General features: G+C 36.5%; 2 protein-coding genes across 5 annotated transcripts in view; one reads left to right on the top strand and one right to left on the bottom strand.

Moving 5' to 3' along the window:
• The window catches only part of LOC131144775 (uncharacterized), a 35559-nt gene extending 33557 nt beyond the window's left edge, over positions 1-2002 (top strand). For 2 of the 3 annotated variants that reach the window (XM_058093632.1, XM_058093638.1), the window contains exon 2: positions 546-2002. In XM_058093632.1, the coding sequence (XP_057949615.1) occupies positions 546-1304 (759 nt within the window). In that variant the 3' untranslated portion in view covers positions 1305-2002. The remainder of the gene's footprint in view (positions 1-545) is intronic. The other variant, XM_058093648.1, reaches the window with a different exon arrangement.
• Positions 2003-2574: 572 nt separating this feature from the next.
• Positions 2575-4642, bottom strand: LOC131144794 (transcription factor bHLH61-like). Of its 2 annotated transcripts, XM_058093668.1 has the most exons (4): positions 3602-4642; positions 3274-3450; positions 2950-3117; positions 2575-2789 (listed from the first exon to the last, which is right to left on the bottom strand). In XM_058093668.1, exons 1-4 carry the CDS (start codon positions 4274-4276, stop codon positions 2703-2705), a joined length of 1107 nt encoding a protein of 368 aa, XP_057949651.1. In that variant the 5' UTR covers positions 4277-4642; the 3' UTR covers positions 2575-2702. The 2 variants fall into 2 exon arrangements, with proteins under 2 accessions (XP_057949651.1, XP_057949643.1); XM_058093660.1 differs by having other exon boundaries at positions 2575-3117; positions 3602-4577.
• Between the last annotated feature and the right edge of the window lie 17948 nt (positions 4643-22590).

Here is a 22590-nt window from a genome sequence, read left to right as displayed (position 1 = left end):
TTTTAGCTGGTTTTACTAGATAATTCCAGGCCTTTTTTGGAGAGATGCTTCATTCTCCCTTGTGTAAATTCTCTTCCTATGAATAAAATTGTCTTTTGCTATAAAAAAAATTCATTTTTATATAAAGTTGTAGGAGATAGGATGGTAATTGTTGGGGGGGGGGTGGTGATTGCAGGCGAGGAAGTCAGTTGGTATTTTTTTTTCCTTAAAAAATTACCCATAAACCTATATATCTTGTAGGCATTAAAATTGTGGTTACTTTTGGAAAGAAAACACCAAAAAAGGATTGGCTTTATATATTAGTAAGGATATATATTTTGATCAGTCACAGGTGGTATTGTATTTATGTATGGACTTTGAGGGAATGAATTTATTTGATTTATTTGTCTTGTAAAGATTGATACTGTAATAATTAGTTTTCAAATTCTAAAATATGTATTGCTGTTTCTCACATCTAATCTGTTTATTCCCAATAACCCAACTGTCGATTTAAAAACATAATGAGAGAAAAAAATGAAAATAGCTGCTTTGAAAAATTCATGCAGGTACCTGGAAAGTCTGCACAGGATTGCTTTGACAAAGTCCACTCTGACCACTTAACCCCACCCCAGGCACAACCACGTTCGAGGGTCAAGAAAACAGACTTGTCACCCCTGGGTTATTGTTCACTCTCTGCAAGTAAGTTGCTGAAACCCACCAAACCAAAGAGTGGAAGGGTGATTCGTGATAAACGGAAGAGCCACCTTACACAAAAGACTGTACGAGGTTTGCTACAGAAGCAGTGTCATGTGGACCAAGGTTATGAACTGGATCTGTTCTCAGTTCTTGAGCCCACAGCGAATCTATCTACTAGTGCATTTCAGCAGAATGTAATGTTCTCCACTCCAGAAAATGTGAAAGGAAAGGTGGAATTGTATCAAAAGCACCGTGAGAGATCTTCTAGGCATAAGATTCTTTCAAGGTTTAGTAGCTCAGGGATGGTTCTTGTAAGTCCCCCAGTTCTGAAGCAGGTTAAGAATAGGGCCTTACATGAGAAATATATTGATCAACTACATTGCAGGGAAGCAAAGAGAAAGGCTGCACTTGCACGGGCAGCAAAATCCATTCCTGAAAAGGGCGATAGGAATGAGACCCATATTCAGAAAAAGGATATGGTTAGAGCAGCAAAAAATGCCCTTGTTTCTGATGCTCAAGATGCTATACATCAATTCCAACAAAAGGAAGCCAATGCCACAAGCGAGTTATCTGAGTTTGATGAGGATGGTTTAGATTGTGACAATGATGAAGGTGATGATGAACTTTAATTCCATTTATTGACTTGAACCAAGATCTATAAATGCATAGCTAGCTGTCCCTTGTACTAATTGAAGCAGCCACCTGTAACTGCTGAGTTGTGGGTGCTTGGTTGAAAATAACCATTTTAAAAAAATCTCACATTCTACGAAATTGGCCTTTGTGAATGTAAATGCGAGTTCTGCTCTTGGTGGTCAAAGTTTGGGATTATATTTAGCAAATATACGGAGGCAATGATATCACAAGTGTTCCATAATCATAACATTGTTAATATGCTACAATAGCCCGATTCAAGCCAATTCCAGTTGCAGTTTATGAAGCTCGACCTACTTGAGCTTGTGGATGGAAACATGATTGAATGCAAAATAGTCACAGATTTGATTGAGGGAGAATAGTGAGTCTCTCTCCCATGGGGCATTTGAGAATAGCATAGGCATTAATACTTTTGAAACATTTAACATCATGGGTGAAGAACTGTACATGCTTTTCTGCAGGGACAGAAATGATTGTCCAAATCTATACCACATCACAGGGGAAGTTCAAAACTTACAGTGAGCTAGGCTCTCAGCTCCCAAACCCCATGGCGGCAAACAGCTTATGATCTTTCGAGATAGCTCTGGTGATTCAGACTTTTGTAGTGACATATCATTTTTCATATCTACAGTTCTATACAGATCATTTTGGATTATAGAAGTTCATTATATCGTTATAACTTTGCCATTGCTCTACATGCTCCATTGCTTCATGACATCCCAGCTCCCACACATGAATCCATGGGTTCCATTCATCATTAGTTGACATGTTTAAAAGGAACTTGCTGAAAAGAACATGTAAAATAAAAGATTAAAAAGGTAGATAAAAGCTTGCATACTTTTGACCATTTTTTTTAAAATTAAATAATGAATGAAAACTTTTTGAATTAATTAATGGTGGGCTTCAATGCATATTAAAAGAGGAAAAAGAATAATGTGAGGTTAACTACTCCCATTATTGCTGATTCAGGGACAAAATATCATTCTCTTTCAGACTTTGGTGTGCTGTTACATCAGGTGCAGAATAAAACCTAACATTATTCATTTGTGCTTTATAAAAAAGAACTGCCATCATTTGCCAACTAGTACTCCAAAAAAAAAAAAATCTCTAGATCATTCTTACCCCCATTTGAAAAAAAAAAAAAAAAACCTGAACTCCTTTCTTCTTTAGTTTATATCTTTATGTGAGGGCAAGACTGAAGAGCAAATGACCCACATATTAAAAAACCCTAACAGGGTAGAAACTGCATAGCAGAATGTAACTGATGAATTAATAACACTTATTTACAAGACAACATTATTTCTCACTGCCAGGGTCATTGAAACCCTTTAGGCTTCTTAAATGGACCAACTTTTTAAATTTTTCATTCATTTCGGCTACAAACATCTCCCCCCATAACCTGCATTTCTGAATAATGCTTGCTTTACGTCTTCAGAGCTAAAAATTGCCCGCTGCTCTGCTACCTAATAATACCATCAAAGATGGATGATCAACAAAAAATAAAAATAAAAATTAGATGGATGTAAAGAAGAAGGAAACATTGTGGACTGAGAAATCTATGTTATGTATAGGAAATCTATTCATCAGAAGAAAGCTAACTAGCACAAGATCTTCTGTACTTACCTCTGAACAAGAAGCTTGCATTGAGAAATCATTGAAACAACTTATGACACACTGTTGAATCTCGAGGCCTAGAGCTTCTAGGGTGTTCACTGTTGACAGCAACAATCCTGGTTTTGTTGCACAGCAGATTTCGATACGGGTATCCGTGTTTTTCCTTTCCACATCAAACTGCCAATTCATAGAAGCATAAAAATATAAAAAAAAAAAAAAAAAAAAAATTCAATTCAGGAATTGGGTTTGGGCAGACAGGGTATACATGGGTTAATTTTAATTTTTAGGGCCTCTTACAAAGTGGGTGAATTTCGGGGAATGAAAATACCATACCTTCGGGCTATTTCTCACCATCACTTCGTTTGGCTTCATCTCTCTAGCTCTGCACATCCCAACTATGCTCATTTGATTCTTACCCTCCTCTGTTTCTTCTTCCTGCAACTTGTTGATTCTTTCCAGGAGCTCTTTCATATAATCTATGGTATCTCCAAGTATGGATGTTCTGTCCATCTGCTCACACATTTACAAATCCACATTTAAACCAAGAAATCGAAAATCGCCACAATGTGAATGTGAAAAAAAGTTTTTTTTTTTTTTGGGGGGGGGGGGGGGGGGCAAGAGGAGGAAAGAAGAGACCAAGAAAAAGAAAGTTGCAGATCACCTTGCTTATCTTAGGAACAATTGATCTGAGCATGGAAAGCCGATCATTGAGTCTCTTCCTTCGCCTTCTCTCAGCCATTAGGTTCTTCGATGGTTGTCCTTCCAATTTCTTAACTCGAGTTTTCCTCTCTCCACAGACACCCATGTTGAAAACCGGAATACCTGGAGCCTGCACTTCCTGTTCGACTCTGCTGCTGAAATTTCCATCTTCGAAGCTAAGAAGATCATCACTAAGAGGGCCAAGTTCTTCATCCTTCACGACTGAGGGGTAGTCTTCTTGAATTGGGATCAATGGGGGTGAGTCGTCCTTGTAATTCTCCGAGGAATTGATCTCTGGCACTGGTGAGATTAACCCATCAGCGCCAAAAGGGTAAATTTCGCTAAAAAGACATTCAAAGGCGGGCTCTGCGGGCGCAGAAAATCCTGCAAGTGAAGAAAATGGCGTGCCCTGAACTGGGTTCTCATCAAAAGAATCAAAGTTCCAGGCAGCAGTAGGGACGAACTCATTCACTCCAGCAGCAAATGGGTTCCAAGCGTCTCTTCTCAGAGCCAGTAGCTCCTCAAAGAAACCATGTTGAGTAAGCTCCATCTCCATTTCTCCCTGCCTCTCACTCTCTGTCTCTCTCTGCGTAGGATTCTTCAGAGAAAGCATAGAACAAGGAGAAGGGTCAGGCATATATATATATATAAAATGGTTGTTTTTGATTATGGGTGGCGCGATTGTAGTAATCTATTGTGGAATTGTGGTGTGTAATATCACCTAGAGAGACTAATTAAGATGGAAATGGAATCTGCTTTTGTGTGTGCGTCTCTCTCTCTCTCTAGCTCTGTCTCTGTTTCTTTCTCTCTCTTCCTCTGGGTGAATTCATCGTCTTTTTCACCGAAAAATTTTGATCGTAAGAGGCTTAAAGTTTTTTTAATTCCCATACCCTGAAAGGCTTTGACCCACAAATCTGTCTGAACCGAAAAGGATGGAGTTAGCATCATAGACTGTGTCAGGTTCTTTGTATATCATCACTCTCTCTCTCTCTCTCTGTTTCGCTGTGTTGGGGACCCCATCTCAGTGCCTTGAGTTTTGATTCATTGGTCTGGCTTTTTTTTTTTTCTGTAATTTTTTTTCCACCAAGCATAGAATAATATGCATACTTTTTAAGTTTGTTCACTATAAAATATTAAAGATACATTATTATATTTGTTAATTGTTAAAAAAACATCAAGCTGATCCCGAGTAATTTATTGACAAAAATGCCCTTGCCTTTTTTGATAACTATATATTTATTTATTTATGCAGTAGTATTGGTGTACCTTAAATATAATGGTGGAGGTGGTCTTGGGCACTCGGGTATGGCGTGCTCCACGATCCTCAATTTTTTCTTATTTAGAAAAAAATTAAAATTGTGAAGATATTAGGAATTAAAAGTAAATTTAGAATAATTTATCATTTATATTTTAAAAATTATGATCCACCCCTTCCATAGGCCCCGGGCCCCTTTTATATTATCTATAAAAAGACAAAAAAACACTAACCTCCTTTAAGATTTGATAAAAAATACGGCGACCCCCTTAAGATTTTAAAAATTTTAAGAAACTCTCTTGAGGTTTTAAAATTTTCAAGGATCTCTCTGAGGTCCTAACAAGACAAAAACATGGGCAAGTTTATTTGTAGAATTTTCAAAATCTTAAGAGAGGTCAATGAAATTTTGAAATCTTAAAGATTATTTTTATCTTTTTATCAAATCTCAAGATGTTAATATTTTTTATTCAAAATATTATTACTAATTGAAAATTTGTAAAACCTAAGATTTTGTACGAGTATGAGTTAAAAAAGGATTCATATAATTGACCCCACCTAGTGAAACTTAAGATTTGGTTTTGTTGTTATTGTTATGAGCTAGAAAGAAAAATTGGATGAAAACTATATTTCCTTCTTTTTAAGTAATAGTTGTGTAGGCGGTACTATTATATGAGTTTTGTTTCAATTCTTATTTGAAATATATGTTCTTATAAATTAGGGTAATTGAAAAATAAAAAAATAATTATATTTACTTAGTATTGTCTAGTTAGAATTACATGCAAAGCTTGTGATTAATTTAGCATTTAAAGGGATGAACATTTTTTCTTATGCTTGCAATATTCTTTGATATTTAGATAATTTTCTATGTAATATAATCTCAAATATATTTGTAGTCATTAAGATCCCATTTGGAATTTGAAAAATATGAAGAAAAGGAAAAAAAAATTAAAGAAATTTACTTTTTCATGATTGGTTATCAGAAAAAATTGAAAAGAAAAAAAAATTTCAAATTAATAAATAAAATTTTAATTTGACGCATCCCTAACATTTGAATTTTCTTAAATTTGAATTATATTTGAATAACTTTCTATTTTTATATTGTGAAAAAATGCGGTGCAACAATTATGGTGAATAATATGGAAACACATAGAAATAAAGAAAGTAAGAAACATATACAAATTTAACATGGTTCGGCAAAATGCCAAGGGAGCAAGCGGCAGCTAAAATTCACTATCATCCAAATAGGATTACATCATATGTATTTATACTAATCATAACTGTACAGAGGTATTAAATTTTTTTTCAAATACCCCTTAACCATCCCGTGGAGGCATTGCCCCCACACACCCCAACCTTTTAATCGTCCCAACCAATTAAAACAATCTGATGCCGACCAAAACCATTGCTGATTTCATCAAACCATCAACAATTTTCTTCCTCTAATTGGCTTCTGGAGGAAACCGTCGATGCACCTATAGAAAACCGTCAACGGTTTTCTTTAGACTAGCTTCCTTATTTTCTTCAGTATTCTTTCTTTGTATATGTGTTCCGCTCGATATGAGTCACTTACTACAACAATCCCCACATTGGCGAATATTCACCCCCTTATGAGAAAGAAGAAAACATAACCCAAAACTCTACTTGAGACAATAGCTTGGGACACCTCCAATCTAGCATCTGGAGACGTTAATCAAGTCCAAGCAGTGCTTGAACTTATCTATGGTAACATGCTTTGTAAACATGTTTGTTGCATTCTTAGAAGTGTAAACTTTCTCAAGCAATAATTCACTAGAAGAAATCAATTCCTTGATCTTGTGAAACCTCACATCTATGTGCTTGGTCTTTGCATGATACACTTGGTTCTTTGCCAAATAAATGACACTCTGACTATCACAATGCAACATAACTTTACCTTACTAAATACCCAACTCCTTGACCACAAAGCTTCCTTGGCAGCTTGAGTCACTACCATATACTTTGACTTAGTAGTAGATAGTGCAACTAGAGGCTAAACCATGGACTTCCAACAAATAGGCTAGTGAATTTTTGGTGTAATCCCAAGAAGGGGGGGGGGGGGGTGAATTGGAGATTTTAAAATTTTCTAGGTTAATTATGTCCTATTTTAAAATCATATCCAGTATTACACAACGTAGGGTCTTTCTAATCAATCACAATACCAACAGAATGTTCAAATAAATTTAAGCAAGTATAACAGTTTTAGTATTTCTCAAACAATCACCAATCAGTATTTAAATGCAAATACACTAATCTCAACAAGTGAATATAAACATGCAAATACTGAAATGTAAAAAGTATCAGGAAAGAATAACGCAGGGTTTTAACGAGGTTCAGCAAATCATGCCTATGTCCTCGCCTCAAGCCAATCCACTTGAGGATTCACTACCTTGCTCACTTAACTGGGCGAGGCAATGCCGTTTACAAGTTCTCCTTAGAGAGTGGAGTTCCCCTAGCTCCCTTAACCATATGGAGTCAAACCGTTACAACTGCTCCTTATAGGATGTAGCACCTCCTCCTCAGGCGATACCCCACGTCTGGAACACGGTTTACTTCCTGAACCGTAGGGATACAAATGATATGGAATAAATTTTTGTGTACAATAAGATGCTTATCAAAATAAGCTAGTGTGTACAATGAAGTTATATATTCACTTTTGTATGATAAGATTTATGCTCTGTAGAGTTTGTGTGGTTTTTCTCTCAACAGAATATTTATGAAATAATATGAGAGAAGATGTAAGTAAATGATCTTTGATTTCAAAAATGAAATATACAATATATGTTTTCAAAGATCTTAAACCCCCAAGAGATTTTACCAAAAATGATATTCAAAAATATCGTTCAAGAGAAGTCGGGGTTTTTGCTCAAAAAGATTTTTGCAAATAAAGACAAGTGAGCTTTTGAATCTTACAATGGGAATACTCAAAGATTCACAAGTTAGAATAAGTTTCTACGAAAATATTTATCAAGAAAAATAAGTGGGAGAAACTTTAAGCTTACTCTCCAAAATGATTTTCAAAATAAAAGATGAGTGAAAGTAAATGTTTTAAATTGATGGAGTAAATGCCCAATATAAATGCTTCTTTCAACCACCCTCAAGAGCAATAAATTTACTAATGAAGAGAGTAAAAGAGAATTAAAGCTCTCTTAAAATGAATTCAAAATAGTAAGAGAGTAGGATGATTGCTTGTAAATGTAAGAAATAAAGCACAAAATGTTTGAGAGAATTCTCAAGATAATCAAAAGTGTTTAAATGAGCATTGAGTGGGCTATATATATATATATTCTCAAGATAATCAAAAGTGTTTAAATGAGCATTGAGTGGGCTATATATATATCTAGAAAAAATGACCATCAAGGGACATGTTGGGCATTATTAGATTTGTTTAATTAAAAATTAATGACCATTTTGCGCTAAAAAATTGCCCACGGTCGACTGGGGATTGCGCGGGTCAGCTAGCCTTAGGCAAATTTCAAAATTCTTGAGAGGACTGGTCGACTAGGCAAAGCACTGGTCGGCTGGAGCAAAGCAATTTCCAAATTACCGAGAACGGTCGGCTGGGGCTCAAGATCTAGTTTGTCGGATCATGAGGCTGGTCAATTGGGCATTTTGAGTATAATTTGGGCCGATCGGTTGGGGCTACTCAATGCAAGCCAAATGAAAGGGCCGGTCGACTAGGGCTTATAAAACATAAAGGGGTCGGTCGACTAGGCCTTTGAAAAAAAAGTTTTTGGCCATATGGGCAAGGTCAGTCGACTAAGGTCAATAAAAATATTAAATTTAGCCCTGTTTTTGTCCTAAAAACATTTGAAGCCATCATGCAAAATATGCAATATTACAGACCAAACTTAATGCATTACAATTTAAAATAAAATTTCTTCATTCCTTGCTCTTTACTTTGCCATGCCGCAAGCTTGGTGATACGAGCTTTTAGTTCATCATGACTTCCATTTTACCTCGACTTTATGTGCCTTCTTAAAACAAATTTCTGTTTAAGCACTAGATGTACAAGTGAGATACATTGGATTTGTTATAATCAAAATGGGATAGAACTCATAGAGTCAATAAGGCCCCCACACAAGAGTGACTACATATCCTGTGGTAGACTTCCTGTCATCCAAGTCCTTGCATAGTCTGCATCTACATATCCCACAACTGAAGGATCACCCTGTTGTCTGCCAAATATGATGCCATAGTTTGTAGTACCCCTCAAGTATTTGAAAATCCACTTGACTGCATCCCAATGTTGTCATCCTGGATTTGATAGAAACTTGCTCATTACACTGACAGCTTGTGCCAAATCCGGTCTTGTACAAATCATAGCATACATCAAGCACCCCACTACACTAGCATATGGAACCTTTGACATGTCTTGAACTCCATCACCTATCTTCGAGCAATAGGTAATAGACAATTTAAAATGATTTGCCATAGGTTTACTAACTGGTTTTGCATTATCCATGGTGAACCTTTCCAACACCCTCTCAACATAGCTACGCCGAGATAACCATAATATCTTGGAAGCTTTGTCCCTGTGAATCTCCATCCTAAGAATCTTCTTGGCTGCACCCAAATCCTTCATGTTAAATTATTTGCTTAAAAAAGTTTTCAACTTATTGACCTCACTCATACTCTTCGTAGCAATTAACATGTCATCCATATAAAGTAACAGAAAAATAAATGTGTGATGCCCCGATTTCTCACACCATTTTTTTTCCTATGTAAATATCACATATAACTATAAATCGGCCACGTCAACCACTGATACCATAATACATAACCCGACCCAAAAGTGGGTACCGGGTATACAACATTACTCATATACATGATCCTAATAGCGGAAGTCATTTCATAAATATATACATACATACCACAACGAATACACATACCAAAGTACTATACCATCCATATATACAAGTCTAATACATAAACCTCTAGGGGAATCAAACCTCCCTAGCTCAAAATACTCTCTTTGACTACATAGGGTATCTGCTCCCCTCTATGTCGGAGGCCTATCATCGGGTCTATCTCGGTTTCCTAAAATATTTAAATGATTGGGCGAGACACATCTCAGTTAGACGGAATAAATTATCTACAGTGTGTGGCAATATAAGATTCATATATAATAATACATATTCGTTTCAATAATAATATCTTTTGAGAAAATATACCAATTCCATAATCATAAACATATAGATATACAACACAAGCTTTCATAAGCTTTACTTCTATTTCCAAAATCATTCATTCGTATCCCAAGTTTACCGGCGAGATTCTTAAGAATAGGGAAACTTTCCCGCCTATACAAGCAGCTTCCCTCTGCCCTGATATCGTTTGTAGCTTAACCCGATTAACTCGGGTTCAACTACAACTGATACTTATCAGAGCACTCACTTTACTCAGTAAGCCCTCAAGTGAGGTGTTTTACTTCACTTAAATTATTTATTAACTCACATTATTTCATTTCTAATTTTCATTCTTATTCCCATTCTTATTTCATTTCTGTTTTCATTTCACTTCCATTTCCATTTCTATTTCCTTTTCATTTTCCATTTCCATATCAAGCTCATGAGTGTCACCATAACCGATACATTCGTGTCTATACTCATGGCTTCCTTGAGGATATCGCACCACGTCATGCTTACCCCATGAATAGGGTTATGTGGCCCGAACGCTAGATCTAACTGCGGTTGGCCGACTTGATTAGGTCAAATATTATCACATATCTCGTATTTGTAGTACGACTGGCCGGCCAAAAGCCCTGATCTAGACTTAGGGGGCACAACAACTCTACTATACAGCTCAGTCGACTGTCACGCCACACGCTCCATGAGTCCGTGTGGTTGCACTAACACCACTAGCAACGGTATCGTGCTTTCAATATCATAACCCATCATTAGGGTTTCCATATCCATCCATCAGGGTTATCACTACCACATACTAGAAATCATTATGTGGTATAGGCATTTCATCAATCACATGTCTGTATTCCTGTTTCGAAATTTCACATTTTATTACTCACAATTTAATATTCATATTGCAGAATTAACAGTGCAATATTCACATTTCACAAATTCACATTTCCCATAATCATATTTCTCATATTCACATTTCTCATTTCATATTGTAGAATATCATTGCAATATTTTCATTTCACATATTCACATTTCTCATAATCATATTTCTCATAATCATATTTCTCATTTTCATATTGCAGAAATATCATTACAATATTTTCATTTCACATATTCAGTGTTCTCAACTCATTTCATCATTTGATCAGTTCAAAATTCATTTCATCACATACTTCATTTCACGTAATTCAATATTTCTCGATACACATTTCCATATTTCACATTTTATTTTTTCTTAGAAGATACATTTTCAAGTGGGTTTCACTTTCATCATTTTCCCACATTTCAGTTCTCATATCAAAACACATTTTAGTATCACATATTTCACAGGGTAAATCATTTAACCCAGTTTAAACATTTCTCAATATAAATCATATGCCATACAGATTTCATCTGATATTTATATCATAATAAATTTTAGGGAAAATACTATTCACCATTTTCATATATTTCTCAACCCATAATTTTCATAAAAAGACTGTTATAATTTATTCCCCTTACCTGGCTTACTGAGAGGTCCACTAACAAATGCTCCTCGGCGTTCCCAACTCAAAAGCCTAAAAATCACATTTTTTCCAAATCACTTAGCTCATTTCCCACAATAATTTCTGTATAATACTACCTACATTTCAAATACTCCAAACAACCTATAATACCTTTAAATCTCTTACTTACCCTGATTTTGGAATGATGCCCCAGAACTCCAAATTGGAAATCTACTTCACCTATGTTGTAGAGAATCTTCCTATTAACCCCATGGCGATTCCCGATTGTTAATCCAAGCTTTAATGAAGCCGAAAATGAAGAGAGAAGGGGAGGGGACCGTGGTTCTAGAGAGAGAAAGTGAGTGAGAGAGAGAGAGAGAGAGAGAGAGAGAAGACGATGCAGAAATGAGGGTTTCAACCATTTATAGCTCGGGATTTGTCGATGAATTCAAGTGGTTCGTCAACGAATACATGAAGGCACTTCGTCGACGAGGGGTCTATTTCGTCGATGAACTTGAAATTCCCAAAACTCTCTCGATAATCTCTCGTCGATGTGACACGTGTATCTCGTCACCGAAATTTACGGGTCATTCGTCGATGAAGACCCTGTGTTCGTCGACGAAACCCTATATTCTCTCCCTTTTAAAAATTCCCTTTTTACTTCTCTTCATTTCTTTTATTAATTTAATTTTTCAGGTCTCTACATTCTCCCCTCCTTATAAAATTTCGTCCTCGAAATTTTCCATTCACCACATTTCCTTTCTTAAAGAAAAACACCACCATTTTATTAATCACCCACACTTATGACGGAGGAATACCATGGTTACATAGGGGTTCTAAGAGATTACAACCACTGAAAGAAAATTCTCCCCAAAACCATTCTTATCAAAACCAAAACTTTAACTATCCTACACTATACAAATTAAACACATACCTTAACCTTGGTTCCCACCAAATACCTGTGGGTATCTTTGGGGCATCTGATCCTCTGATTCCCAAGAAACTTCCTCTACTGCATGGTTGCGCCACTGAACTTTTACCAATGGTATGCTTTTTGTACGTAGTTCTTTTTCTTTTCAATCTAGAATCTGCATTGATACTTCTTCATATGACAAAGCATCACTGAGCTCCAGTGCCTCATATCTGATCACATAGGAGGGATCGGGGACATATTTCCTTAACATGGAAACGTAAAATATGTCATGAATTCTCGACAAAGGTGGTGGTAAAGCCAATCTGTAGGCAACTGGACCAACTTTTTCAAGAATCTGAAATGGTCCAATATACCTAGGGCTCAGTTTACCCTTCTTCCCAAACCTCATAACTCCTTTCAACGGTGCCACCCGCAGAAACACATGATCCCTAGTGTCAAACTCTAATTCTCGTCGGCGAGTATATGCATAACTCTTTTGCTGACTCTGCGCTATTCTGATCCTGTCCTTGATACGTCTGACTTTATCATGAGTGTACTGTATCAGATCTGGCCCCAATATCTATCTCCCCCCAATCTCATCCCAGTACAATGGGGATCAACATTTCCTGCCATACAATGCCTCAAATGTTGCCATCCCAATGCTGGCCCCATAGCTGTTATTATACACGAACTCGACTAGTGGTATAAGCCATAACCAATTGTCTCCAAAGTCCAGAACACATGCACGTAACATATCCTCCAATATTCGTATCGTTGTCTCAGTCTTCCTGTCTGTCTGAGGATGAAATGCGGTGCTGAATGACAATTGAGAACCCATGTGTTGGAAATGGTGTGATCCTAAAAGGGGAGGGGGTGAATTGGACATTTAAAACTTTTTGGCTAATTTAAAACATTTCACCGATTCACCACCGTTCGTATCCCATTCAATATTGAAAGCGTGCATGTAAAACAATTAAGTTATCAGTGCAAACATACACGTGTATCTCATTTAAAATAAATGTGCACGCAAATGATTATAACTAAAAATGAACAGACATACACATATGGAAAATAAAGTGTGAAAATTAAAGTACAGTAATCAAATGAGATAGGGAGATAGCAACACACGATATTTGTTATTGAGGTTTAGCCAAACCAGCCTACGTCCCCGTTTTGGGCATACCCCCCAAGGATTACACTATACCTGCTCACTTAATAGGGTGGAGTAGAAGCCTTTTACATGCTCTACTTACGGGGCGAGGAAAACCCCAGCTCAATTATTAGGCTGAGCCGAACTAGTCTCACTTATGGGGCTGAGACTCTCCAGTTCAATTTTCGGCCTAAACCAAATCGGTCTCACTTATGGGGTTGAGACTCCCTAGTTCAATTAACGGGCTAAACCCAACCAGTACATGGAAAACATTTTTGTACATGAAAATTGCTTCTAAAACATTCAAGCAGAAATGTACACATTAATCTCAAATGCAAACACTCTAATATGATATGAAATGTATGCTCAATAGAGTAAGAGTGTTTTTCAAATAAAGTTTGCAATTTTGAAAATGATTTATATGAAAAGCACATCAAAGATTTATATGATATTTGATTTCAAAAATGAAATATGCAATAAGTATTTTTCAAAGATCTCTAAACCCTCAAGATATTTTTCCAAGTAAAGATGTTAAAAATAAGTTAATGGAAAACTAGGGTTTTTAGCTCAAAAGATTTTTGCAATGAAAACACACTTAAAAACAAATGCCCAACTAAAATACTCTCTTTAAAAAATATTTCAAAGAATAATAGAGAGAGTTGGAGAGTATAAGATTTACCCCATAAAAGATTTTTGAACTAAAAACATGTTTTAGGGGAACTTTGATTAGGAGAAAATTAATAGAGAGAAAAATTGGCTAATCAAAGTTACTAATTTTGACAAATGAAAGGATATTTATTGTTTTTCTAAAAATTATGACTGTTAGGGTCCTATTGGGAATTTTTAGAAAAGTTTAATTAAGTTTTAACCTTCATTACTGCAATTAAAAATAAGCAACATGAGAGTTTCGGTCGACTGAATCCGAGTTCGGTCGCCCAAATAGACACAAGAGAAAAAAATGAGTTTTTGAGGTTCACTTGCTTGAAAATGGGTTCGGTTTTCTGAACCGAAGGCGATTTCAAAAGACCGTGGTTCAGTCGCTTGGTCTAAAGTTTGGTATACCGAACTTCAACTTTCGGTCACCCGAGGCATATTTGAACGTGAAGTTTGGGTGCCCGGGGAAGGTGAAAAGTGACTGCTCAAGGGTTTGGTCGCCCAAGGACGCTCTGTTCAATTTGGTTCGGTCGCCCGAATCAAGTCAAACTTGTTGACCAGTCCGCGATTCGGTCGACCGAGGCGTTTTCAACGCACACAATTCGGTCGCCCGAAGCCCTTTCACACTTATGATTTTGTCTTGATTTTTTAGCAAAATTATGTGCAGGGACGTAGGGTCAGTGTAGTAACCCGACCTCAAAAAAAGAAAAAAAAAAAAAAGATATTTTGAAAAGAGATATTTTGAGATATTTATATATAAATATATTGGAGGAGATATTTATTTAGATTACTTAAGGGCTAAGTAAGGATTTATTCTATAAATTCTCTTATTCTCTCTCATTCTCTCTCTCTCTCTCTCTCTCTCTCTCTCTCTCTCTCTCTCTCTCTCTCTCTCTCTCTCTCTCTCTCTCTCTCTCTCTCTCTCTCTCTCTAAGATCCTTCGCCGTTCGTCATCTGTTTCCAAAAACGGAGGGTACTGCGTGGATCAGAAGAGGAAACTCTACACTTTTAGTGGATCGGATCGTCGTTTCGGAGAGTTTCGGGTTTTCCCAAGAATCGAGGTAGGAATCTGATCCTAATTTTGATTGGATATTTGGATAGCAGTAGAAAACATAGTAAGGTTATGTTCTGTGGTTTTAGGTTTTCGGGATCTCGGGTTGTCGATTTGGACCATTTTCATACGAACTTTCATTTCGAGTATAAGGTAAGGGGAATTTGATTACAACAGTTATTTTGGAAAACTAAACCACTAAAAAGCTAGTTTACATTATTATGTATGATTTAACTGCTTATTTGTGAAATTCTACCGAGTAGAAATGCCGGTTTGAAGATTTTACGATTTTTGATAAAAACGAGGATTTCGACGTATGATCTCCAAATTTTACAAACATCGTTATTTGTATTTATACTATAGTAGGAGAGGCTCTATACCTTTATTTATTTAGTTAAACTATGTATATTGAATTTCTATCATTTAGGGTTTTTGTATTAAACTTTTGTGATATATGTTGAAATGGAAATGAATGTATTTTCTATACTACTGATATAGAATATGGGAATGAAATTCAAATTTGTTATACTGACAATGTGATAAACAGAGGCTGGTGATACACCGAGCCGCATCAGTAAACAAAGAGGGGTAAACTGAGTGGAAAGACGCCGGTTTGAACCCGATGGAATTATTTCTATACTATTGATATAGATTATGAGAGATAAAATCATATTTGTATAAATTGAATTTATGATACATGGAACCATAGCTTGAGAGTCTCGGGAGGGTTGAAAAATACTTTCTTTGCACGGTGAAATGAAACCACTGTTATATGATACGGTACAATATTATAGCTAAATGTACACATGTAACCACACGTACTAAACGATGTGGGTACTAAGATGGTCGGCTAGCAGGGTGAAACCATTGGCTGATATTGGGCCAATGGAGGCAGTCGGATCGTATGTAGGTACTCGACAGTGTTTGTACGAATAACGCATTGGACGAGTACCAGTGCACAACCCGAGCCACGGGGTAAAACTAGTTATAAGGATATTTTGCTGTTGGTCATTTGATAAATCATTAAATGGTCGAAAGACAGAAGTGAGAATTTTGTAATATGAATAATGATATACCTTATGCATTACTGTATTGAAAATATTTGATTTATATTCCAAATGTTGAATGAAAATATGCATGTATGCAGTCACACACTGTTGTAACTCCCTCTTCCTTACTGAGAGATGTCTCACCCTATCTTACAACCTTTGTTTTCAGGTCCATCCGTGCGTCGGTCCTAGTAGATAAAGGGACTGGGGAGGTTATTTTGGTTAGCTTACGTAAGCATCTAAATTTAGTACTAAACTTGATGAAAGTCCTTTTTGGAGGGTTGTAATATGACGGTTACTCTAAGTCCGAATGTATGTAAATTATGGATGTATTAGTGAACTCTGGTATAAGGCTAGTAGTAATCCCAATGGATGTTTATGTTTTTCTGCGACATTTACATCATGATTATGTATTATTTACACCCGTATGTCCCTGTTTAGGGCGGGTTGTTTCCATATCTTGAACAGGTATAGGTATTTGATGTATGTTGAGTGACACCTGAGTCCGTGTAAAGGGCCAAGTTGTTACAGTCTGTCTAAGGTCTAGGCTTTTTAATTTACCCAAAAAATCTGGCGTTGGTCGACTTAGCCCTAAGGTTTGTCTACAGTTCTGTCTGAGCATTCAAATAATTTTATGCATATGTATGCATTATTACAGACTAGAATAATAAAAATTAAAATGCATATACAAATTGAAACAAATGTCTTCTTCTTCTTCTTCTTCTTTGCTCTCCCATCCTTATGAAATATGCCAGATAATATCGCTCTTCAAGTTCTTCTGGCATCCATTTATCGGTATCTTATGTTTGTGTTAAATTGGAAACCTATTCACACACTAAATGCACACATAATGTAATGCCACAGAAAATTATATGCATGAAAGTGTGAAAAAATGATAATATATTAATTATTAATTATTAATTAACTAATTAGTTAAATATTGTTAAACTAGGTTAATTAATTAAACATTATTAAATTGAATTTATTAAATAATTAAAATGATAGACATATATATATATATATATATAATGGATTAAGGTAACATAAATGTATATAAGAGTATATAATATAATTAATATTATAATATTATCTTAAAATAAAAGACATAAGGAATGTCTCAGGAAGGATCTTGAGACATCTTCCTGTGATTTGCGTATGTTTCTTCTTTCTCCAGGCGCCTCTCCCACTCTCCATCTCTCTCCTCGCTCTCTTTCTTACTCTCCTTAATTTTTCCGATCAAACAGGCACCGATCGAAAATCAGAAAATAACGTTGGGCTCCATTCTCCGCCACCGTCATTTCTACTAGAACAGATTTGTCATAGGAGCGGCGTAAGCATATCTCCTGGGGTAAGCTCAATTCTCACTTTTACCTCAATTTCTCATAAATCTTAAACCCAATTGATGATCGGACACGATCACGAGAATCTAGGGATAATTCTCTACAAGTCTGGCGGAGCGAATTTCTCGTGGGGTTGTCATAGGCAGAACCCCAAAATTAGGCTAAGGGGGTTATTAAGGGGCTAATTATTATTTAATTATTGTAGGTTTGGAAATGTTAAATATTGGGCATTCTGAGGTTGAATTAGGATCATTGAATTTAGGGTTCGGGTAAGCGCCGCGGGTGTAATTTCGGGATCCTATGGGCATAGTTTAGGAAAACCAAGGTAATTTGATTATTTTGGAGTTAAACAATTTATTTAGGTTATTGGGAGCCTAGGAAATGTTTTATGGAATTATGTTGGAATTCTGTTGAAAGTTATGGGGAAATGAAAATTGTAGGTTTTGTGTTGGAAATGCCATAGGCTCAGGATTGAACTGTGTGGGCATCTCAGTAAGCTAGGTAAGGGGAAAAACTAATTCATTTTTTTTTTCATAAGATTAATCAATATTTTATAGTATTTAATTTCAGGCAAATATGTATACTGTATAATTATGTTTGGAAAATACCACAGCTGAACAGAGATATGATTTTAATGGGTTACCAAAGAATATGATTTTAGAATAGGTTTTATGTTCAGGATATTACCCATTTTTGTGTGGCATGAGTATTATTTATCATGAAAATTATGTTAATGAAATATCACGTTTTCCTAGAATTATCATGTATTTTCAGTTTTCAGGAAAATTATTAAACAGTATAGGAACCATGAATTTATGAATATTACAAAAAAATAGTGCAAGAAATTCATGTTTAGTATATTACGATATTCCGGCGCAGATGTCGTGATTCATGTTGGCGCAGATGTCATATTCATGTATGATATTACAGAATTCATGAAATATTATCGTGTCTGATATTATTATGAAATACGAAACAATTATGTTTAGTATAAGAAACAAACTATATGTTATCAGAAACCGGATGGTATGGTTTAGTTTAGTTTTCAGGAGCACGGTACCACAACTATATGTTCAGAATTATGATAATGCTACCACACGACTAGTAGTGTAGGAGATGACAGTCGATGTGGCTATAGTGTAGAGTGGACTTGTTCCCCTGGTAGTCTAGGACCAGGTGGGACAGGCCCATCGTACTTACAAACTTATGATTGATCTAGCATGGTTGGCTAGCCATTGCTAGGTCCTGCCTTCAAGCTGCACAACCTATTTATGTGGGGGTAAGACATGGCATCATCTATCTATCCATCCTGAGTGTTATTTTAGTATAATACTGTGACGACCTGCTTAATTTTCACATTTTTTAATAAAATCAATATAAAAAATCCCAGATGAGCAGATCATAATCCACTTGGACCCATGGGTACCAGGGATACATCAGAACACATAACGGAATCCTAAGCAGCAGGAAACATATAATCACAATATTATAAATACAAAACATCCATCACATTACTATAAATACCAGAGTCATTATATCCACTATATTTCAGTATATACATCCCAAAAAAAAAATCTAGGGACATTTCCCACAAATCCAACTGTCCCTACTAAAACTTACCCTTCAAAAAGGGCAGACAACAACTCTAAATCAGCGGGGCTTTTCTTGCTCTCCTATCTGGGGCTCCTGAAAAGTTTATAAAATTTTGGGGTGAGACACCTCTCAGTAAGGGAAATAAACTAATATCAGTATGTGGCAACATAAGTATTCCGTGTTATACATATACCATACAGAACATATCCAGTAACTGTTTTGTCAAATCTGAGAAAACATATATATCATCAAAACATGGCAGAACATACTGCATTTTCATAAACATATTTCATCTCATATAATAATTATACAAAAACATTCCTGATAGGTTAGCTGGCTATTGTCATGTATTACCCCCACATGACTGGGTTGTGCGGCCTGAAGGCGGGACCTGACAATGGTTGGCCGACCACTGTTAAGTCAAAAGTACAGTCTGTAAGTCTGATGAGTCTGCCAGACCTGGTCTGTACACCAGGGGCGCTCACACACTTCTTAAAAACCACATCGACCATCCAATCTCATACCACTCTGTACAGTGGCATTAACACAAATATCATGATCACGAAGACCATGGACACATAGCAACGATACTGTGCAAGTGCTAGCCTAGACCAAGTCAACCAGGTTCTGATATCATATAACATATACTGAAACTGTGATACGTGGATATTTCATATTATTAATTATCAAATCAATCATATCATTTTGCATATATACGTATATCATGAGAATTATCTGCTCGTACGCCGGTATTACACATTTTACCATAGCTCGATCCGTACGCCGGTAAATCATATCATAGCACAGCCCGTACGTTGGAAAATCACATCCATAGCACGACCTATATGCCAAAAAAATATATCTATAGCTCAGCCCGTACGCTGGTAAATCATACATATAGCACAACCCGTACGCCGGCAAAACATATAAAAATCTCGGCCCGTACACCGGTTTTCCATTATAAAAAACCATATCATTAACACATTCCCAGAAAACAGTATTTCATAACAATTTCTACTCATGCCACACTAACAGGTTTTCCGCATATTCAACATATCATTATTTTCAACAGTGTTTTCTCAAATATAAATCATATATATGAACATATTTACTTTCTTAAAATCAAATGTTATATATATACATACATTTTCTCAAAAAGAACTAGTTTAGTTTATCCCCTTACTTGATTCCTGAAAAGCCCTTAAGAAAATCTGTCTCGCACTCGCAGGGTTCCCAACTCAACACCTTGGAAACATCATTCCCCAGAACTAAAGTTCAGTATTTCTACGCGTATGTCACTTCCTACAACTGTCAATTAACCAAATACTGAGTAGAAAGCCTTACCCTGGATTTGGGATGGTTTCCAACTCAGCCCCACCGATGATCCGCTCCGACAGACTTGGAGAGAACTTTCTCAGGAGCGTCGTGGTGGCTTCAGATCATCGAACCGGTAGAAATCTGGTCCTAAATTGAAAAGAGAAGGAGGAGGGACCGAAGGTTAGGGGAGAGAAAATATTTACGCAAAAAATTTCATCCGGAAATGAACTTTAGGCCTATTTAAACTGTGGCCTTCGTTGATGAGTCACGTCACCTCGTCGACAAGGTCAATACAAAATTCGTCAACAAACTCTCCCCTTTGTCGACGAAATTTAGAAACCCCAAAATCATCCCCTCGGTAATTCCTCGTTGACGAGCCACATCACCTCGTTGACGAGCCCAATTATATTTTCGTCAACAAATCCCATCCTCGTCGACGAGCTCCTGTTACACCCTCGTTGACGAGTCCCCCGTATTCGTCGACGGGGAGCTGAAAAATTCCTGGGATTCAATTGCCTCCTTCTGTTTCCCGTTTCCATTTCTCTTTCTTTTATTATTTAAATACCATTATTCTTCGGGTCGTTATAAGTACAATTATATAAGATGTTTTCCATGTACAGTATGCAGTATGTTATATTATGAATTGACAAAACATGTTTTACTCAGTTTAGTATAGTCATACTTTTTCAGTTATGTTTTATGTATTATTTATATGTATAACACGAAAATACTCATGTTGCCACACATTGATACTAGTTTATTTCCCTTACTGAGAGGTGTCTCACCCCAGCATAAAAACATTTCAGGAAATCCAGGTAGAGGAGTAGATAGAGCTCCGTGACAGTAGAGTTGGACTATGCTACCCTGTTAGAAGGGAAAGTTGTTGTGCTAAGGTCAGATTTAATTTGGGAATTGGACCTAGGATACTTTCAGTCTTTTGGTAGATGATTGTATATATATAATTAGCGGATTAAATAGAACTCTGGTATTGTGATTTATTGGATGATTGTATGTAAATTACGTTTCCTATTGCTTAGGTGTCGAAGTTGTTTGGCAGGTATGTCTCCGGTACCCACGGGCCTGGGTGGTCCATGTTTATATATCTGTATAATAGGGAAACATGGTAATAAAGAATGATGTTATGTTTTTTACGTGAAAAAAAATATGGTAAAATAGGCAGGTTGTTACATATAAGATACTGGTGGTTTGTCAGCATCAAAATAGAGATTGGACTCAAAAAGCCAACACCATGGCCTCCTGCAAACTGCTCCAAAAACGGGATGTAAACCGTGAGTATCGATCTGAAACTATGGACACTGGCACACCATGCATTCTCACTATCTCTTGAATATATAACTTTGCCAATCGATTTAAGGAGTAGTTAACTTTGATAGGTAGGAAGTGGACAATCTTCGTAAGTCAATCCACAACTACCCAGATGGCGTCTTGTCCATGTAGTGCCGACGGCAACCCAATGACAAAATCCATCGCTATATGCTCCCACTTCCACTCAGGAATATACAGCGGCTGCAAAGACCTCGCCGGTCTTTGATGCTCAGCTTTTACATGCTGGCATGTCAAACACTGTGCTACAAATTCAATAATCTCTCTTTTCATTTAGCTCCACCAAAAAGATTTTCGAAGATACCTGTACATTTTAGTGCTACCCGAATGAACCGTATACAGCGATCGATGCACTACCTCCAAAATCACTTTCTTAATCTCAGTGTCGGCAGGTACACATAACCTGGCATGGAACCTCAAGGACCTATCATTTGAGATACGGAAATCCTCTTCCAGACTATCCTGTACTTTCTCTATAAGCTCTACTTGCTTTGCATCACTCATCTGTGTTGCTTTAATTCTTTCTTGTAGAGTCGGTTGCAACACTAGGTTGGTAATAAATGCCTGATGATCATCCTCTGCGAGTTCTATTCCAGTCTCTTCAAATCCATCTAAATCGAATGCTGGATCGCCACTGCAGACACTCAT

The sequence above is a fragment of the Malania oleifera genome, chromosome 1 (genome assembly GCF_029873635.1).
Source record: "Malania oleifera isolate guangnan ecotype guangnan chromosome 1, ASM2987363v1, whole genome shotgun sequence".
In the NCBI taxonomy this organism is placed as follows: Eukaryota; Viridiplantae; Streptophyta; class Magnoliopsida; order Santalales; family Ximeniaceae; genus Malania; species Malania oleifera.
Note: the sequence above shows the minus strand (reverse complement) of the source record. Positions and strands in the feature narration are given on the sequence as shown.